The 5,210-nt window shown below is 42.0% G+C and overlaps 1 protein-coding gene across 3 annotated transcripts in view; it reads left to right on the forward strand.

Moving 5' to 3' along the window:
- Window positions 1-5,210, forward strand: part of LOC109466545 (histone deacetylase complex subunit SAP130-A-like) — a 20,454-nt gene that overhangs the window by 11,054 nt on the left and 4,190 nt on the right. For all 3 annotated transcript variants that reach the window (XM_019764276.1, XM_019764277.1, XM_019764278.1), the window contains 5 exons: window positions 408-555; window positions 1,279-1,380; window positions 2,017-2,156; window positions 2,982-3,126; window positions 4,531-4,643. In XM_019764276.1, coding sequence (XP_019619835.1) covers window positions 408-555; window positions 1,279-1,380; window positions 2,017-2,156; window positions 2,982-3,126; window positions 4,531-4,643 — 648 coding nt within the window. The remainder of the gene's footprint in view (window positions 1-407; window positions 556-1,278; window positions 1,381-2,016; window positions 2,157-2,981; window positions 3,127-4,530; window positions 4,644-5,210) is intronic.

Raw genomic sequence — 5,210 nt, forward strand, 5'->3', positions numbered from 1 at the left:
CAACCTTCTATCACTACAGCTAGTGAAGGTAAAAGTCCAACCTTCTATCACTACAGCTAGTGAAGGTAAAAGTCCAACCTTCTATCACTACAGCTAGTGAAGGTAAAAGTCCCACCTTCTATCACTACAGCTAGTGAAGGTAAAAGTCCCACCTTCTATCACTACAGCTAGTGAAGGTAAAAGTCCCACCTTCTATCACTACAGCTAGTGAAGGTAAAAGTCCCACCTTCTATCACTACAGCTAGTGAAGGTAAAAGTCCCACCTTCTATCACTACAGCTAGTGAAGGTAAAAGTCTATCACTACAGCTAGTGAAGGTAAAAGTCCCACCTTCTATCACTACAGCTAGTGAAGGTAAAAGTCCCACCTTCTATCACTTACAAATGTATGATTGTACCCTTTCTGTAGCCAATGAAACGTCAGCCTCCAGCATGAGTGGCAGCTATGCTGGTGGGGTGGGTGGAGCCAACACACAGCCAGTCCTGCCAGTTGGAGCACCAGGAAACCCTAACTCCTCCCCCAGACCCAGTATTCTCAGGAAGAGGACCAATGATGGGTCAGTCCTCTTATTGTATTAAAATATTGTATTAAATATCTTTTATTTTTAAGTTGTCACAAGTTATTTTTGCAATACCTTCAAGTTGGTAATCAACAGTGTTTGGGGGAAAACCAATGTAGTACATGTACATTGTACACAAGATACTAAGTGTTTGTTTTCTTTCTTTCTTCTTCCTTCCATGAATCCATCTTCCTCTTTCCTTCCTTCCATCCTCCCATTCAGCCTTCCTTCCTTTGTTTTATCCTTACTTCTTCTGTCCTACCCCATCCTTCTTTCCATCCTCTCATCCATCCTCCTTTCTTCCTTCAATCCCTGTCCTTCCTTCCTTCCTTCTTTCCATCTGTCCTACCTCCCTCCCTCCCTTCCTTCCTTCCTGCCTTCCATCTCTCTATCCTACCTTCCCTTCTTCCTTCCATCTGTCTAACATTCCTTCCTTCCATCGATACTTCAGTCCTACCCTCCATCCATCCATCCTTCCTTCCCTTCTTCCTTGCCTTCCTTTTATCCTTAGATTTTGCAATCTTCGGAAGGTTTTAGGTGGTTTGAAAAGAAAAGTGGTATATGGCATGATTTTTTTTTATAAGTCCGGAATCGGTTCTTGACTTTTAGTTTTTTTTGGGGCTTGAACTAACACATTTTTACAAGACCAGAACCAGTCCAGTGAACCGGTACACAGCACTACAAATCTCCATGATGAAACATTTCTCTGTTTCCCGTCAGCATGCGTAGAACAGCGACTGCCACCACACCGACCAACAGTGATCCTAACAGTCCTCGTGTGGAGGTGGCTCCACCCACAGCTGCCTCACCTCGCCCTGCAGGGTAGGGTTGTTTGTTTGTTTTATTATTTCACACTACTCTTCCTGGAGTCTGTAGCCAATCTCCAGGTACAGTGTAGTAGTATTTGGACCATCTCACACCAGGGCATGTCATTTGTTGTTAAATTATTATGAATATATGTTTAATATATAAATTGTTGACAGACTTTATTTACAATTCTGCTAGAATTGTTTTATCTACATGTATACTAGAATTTTCAACACAATATGAGGCAGGGCTTGGCAATAGATAAACAGTACTATTTGTATGACAAACAGATAATTTATGTTTAATACTAGTATGTAGGACAAAATCATCATTTTTTTGCAGTGATGATTATCTCAAATTCTCAAACTCAAATTGGTTTATTGCACAAAAGCATATTGCAGCCTGACGGCTGAATTGCAGCTCATTTACAATCTGACAATGGAATAATAAACTTTTATTAATTTTTAAAACAAGACTAGTACAATTCTAAGATACTCTAATTGTAGCAGTGTGCAACAAATCTTAAATCACACTTAAAGGTTGTACCGTAGTATTTCAACTATATGTAGTTGTACAAACTTAGTCATCTAATGATAACTTGTAGATGATTTTAAATTGTAATGTAGTTTAAAACTGATTGTTTTTCTTCAGTGAGACAAAGGCGGAGGCACCGTCCAGCCAGGCAGGAGAGGTCGCTATGGCAACAGAAGGAGACTCCACAGTGGTGACCTCTGAAGTCAAGGTCAAAGAAGAACCCATGGAGATACCCCCCCACCCCATCCCTCCCGGGGGTCAGTCAGGTTTCTTATCTTTTTTTTTTTGTAACAAAGTAGTTCAATGCAAGGCCTATGCGACCACTTCTCGGCATTGAACTAGAAATATGAGAGAAACATGGCTATGTTAAGAAATGTCGGTGAACGTTTGATTTGAAAGCCTGTAACTTGTAGGTTGGTGGGAAACACTTGTCAGGGAGGGAATTCCAAAGCTTGGCCGTACGGGGAAAGAAACAGTCACTGTAAAAAGATTTCAGTGAATTTGGACAGTGAAGTTGTGTGAGCTAGTGGAGAATCTAGTGGAACGCTTAAAAGTTCTGAGTGGTGGAACTAGTTGGGTGAGTTCTGCAGAGCAATGACCATGAAAATATCTGTAAAAGAGGAATAGAGAGGCAACATTTCGTCTATAGGAAAGGGGGTCTAATTAACTTGGAGGCCAGAGGATAGCCTATGGCCACGCAAATTCTCTTTTGTATGCGATTGAGAAGGTGCAGGCAATCGATTGGGGCAACAGCCCAGAGGTGTGAACAGTATCTGTCATATATCCTCATGTTTGTTTTAATATGTTAACACAGTTGTTTAAACACAGCCAATGCAATTTTAGAATCAACAAAACTAGATTTTCAAAGTCAATTTTCTGATTATTCTTGTAATGTAGTAAGTTGAGTCAACCCTTAGCATACTGATATCTAAGGTACATGTAGGTTTGGCAACCAGTCCAAAAATTACATTGGATTACTATATAACATTTAAAGTGTATACTGAACCAATCTGTCATCAATGTGATGATCATGAGATTTTGCTGTAAAATGAAGTTCGAATTTTTTTTGTGTGTTTGTACAGCGATGACAGTGAACCAGTTGATAGCCAGTGTGGTTCAGGCTGCGACCACTCCTACTGTAGCTAACACTGCCAGCCTGCCTGCCACACACACCAGTCTTCCACCTGAGGCCTCGCCCAGGAAAAAACCTCGCAAACAGCAGCATGTGTAAGTAGAATTTGGTACTCTCCAAGCAGAGGTTTAACTTTTGGGTTATTTTTGGCGTGTTTTTAGACTTTTTTTACCGGAGTTTCTTTTTTTGCACTGAAATTTTTTTTTCACATAACCCAACCTCTGCCGGCAGTCGAAAGCATCAATGCGCTATAGACCTAATCACTTCAACACATTTCAGTCGTTCTGCAAGGAGGTGTGAACCAGACGCATGAATAGGCACAGTCAGCAGGAGGCGTGTGGCCAAATGAATGCCTTTCTGACTGGCTGGATCAGTGGATGTGTGATAATCCACCACAGTAAAATGGATATCCCTAATGATAATTTGATGGTTCCCGGGGAGGAGCACTGTCACGTTTCTTGAATACATAATGTAGGTTTGCCCCGCCCCGGGGTGAGTGCCGGCAGAGGTTGGGTTGGGTGAAAAAAAATTCCAGTGCAAAAAAGAAACTCTGATAGAAAAGTCTAAAAACATGCCAAAAATAACCCAAAACCTGAACCTCTGCTTTGAGGGTAAGATTTTTGTAGAGTCATGCATACAGTGTATATTGTGTGTATAGTTGGGATTGTAGATTATATAATAGGAACACAGGTCTGTAGGTCCCATTCCACTCTGTGCAGAGCATAGGGGTGTTGCTCATCTCCATTTCTGTAGCCCTTTGATCACACAATTGTGTAATCACTACAGTAGTGGGCTAGCCTGCTGTTACATGTACATGTAGTGCTGTGTGTTTGACCTTCCCATACTCTTTCTCAAAGAGGCTGAGTGCTAAGCAGAGAAAGCAGTAGGTACCATTTTTAAAGTCTTTGCTGTGACCCGGCCGGGATTTGAACTCACGACCTCCCGGTTGCAAAGGAAGCACTCAATTGAGTTAATGCACCAGTACAGCACAGGCCTGTAGTAGATGTAAAAATCTCTACAGGAGATCTGCTACAATAGTGCCCAGTCACATTTGTCATATCACTCTCACAGCAAATTGACAGTGTTTTACCCTATGCTATGATTTTGTCCCCTATGTTTTGTTTCAAACAGTGTAGTGGGATGTTTAAAGTTAAAACTTTTGGTCCAACACAAAACATGCTCTCACCTGGAGCTTTCGACCAGTCACTCTGGTCTTCCTCAGTAGACTGACCCAGTGAGGCTTGTCACATGGCTTCTTTGAAGTGTGACGCCAACACTGGGTCAAAGGTATCTGTTAGACGATGTCGGCCCCGTCGCGGTTCAATGAAGGGTGACTGGTGGAAAGCTCTAGTTGAGAGAATTTTTTGTGTTGGACCAAAAGTTTTAACTTTAAACAAGTAACAACCAACACAGCTGAACTTTCATGATAGTATAAGTAGTGTAGTGGGATTCTGTGTTGTTTTTTTCCTCCTCACACATGATGGTGTTGTTATGTCCAGTGTGGCGACAGAAGACGGCTTTGCAGGGGACGTGGAACTGAAGATGATGGACAACAAGTCAGACTTCCCCCCTCCCACCAAGAAGGAGTCCAGAGACAGGAAAAAAGAACAAGGTGTGTTTGCCTTTAATGTCCCACAGTGTCACACATTCATAACCTTTCCTCAACCTACCAAGGGTGGCTGATGTTTAATACAAGATACAAGAAACAGTCTGAACAGATTTACGCCATGCTGGTGCAGCCAAACGTGGTAATCGGCAGAACATACTGCACCTGCGCGAAACACGTAATATATTGTGCATACCACTTCAGCAAAACGTCTCAAGTAAGGTCATATTCACGCATATAAGGTTAACAATAACAGGCAAAATTCTAATGCAGTGTTGACCAAATATCCAACAAAAAACGTGAAAAATGGGGCTGGGGGTTTGTGCATGCACAGTACGTTCTGCCAACGTGCTTAGCTGACCCTGGTTTGTGGGAATTCATCTAGGAAGCCATAGTCGGTGCCAGGGGCTTTATTGTATAAGAGTACAGAAGAGCTTTCATGCAGTCATAGTCACATTTTTACTTTTTCTCGCCCTGTCGCTTCATACTTTTTCTGAAAAAATCCAAGAATCAACAAATTAAAATGGTGTGGCCTAAAGGTACAAGCAAACCATCTGCCCTGCTAACCCCCCC

The sequence above is a fragment of the Branchiostoma belcheri genome, unplaced genomic scaffold (genome assembly GCF_001625305.1).
Source record: "Branchiostoma belcheri isolate BF01 breed outbred unplaced genomic scaffold, Haploidv18h27 scaffold169, whole genome shotgun sequence".
Taxonomy (NCBI): domain Eukaryota; kingdom Metazoa; phylum Chordata; class Leptocardii; order Amphioxiformes; family Branchiostomatidae; genus Branchiostoma; species Branchiostoma belcheri.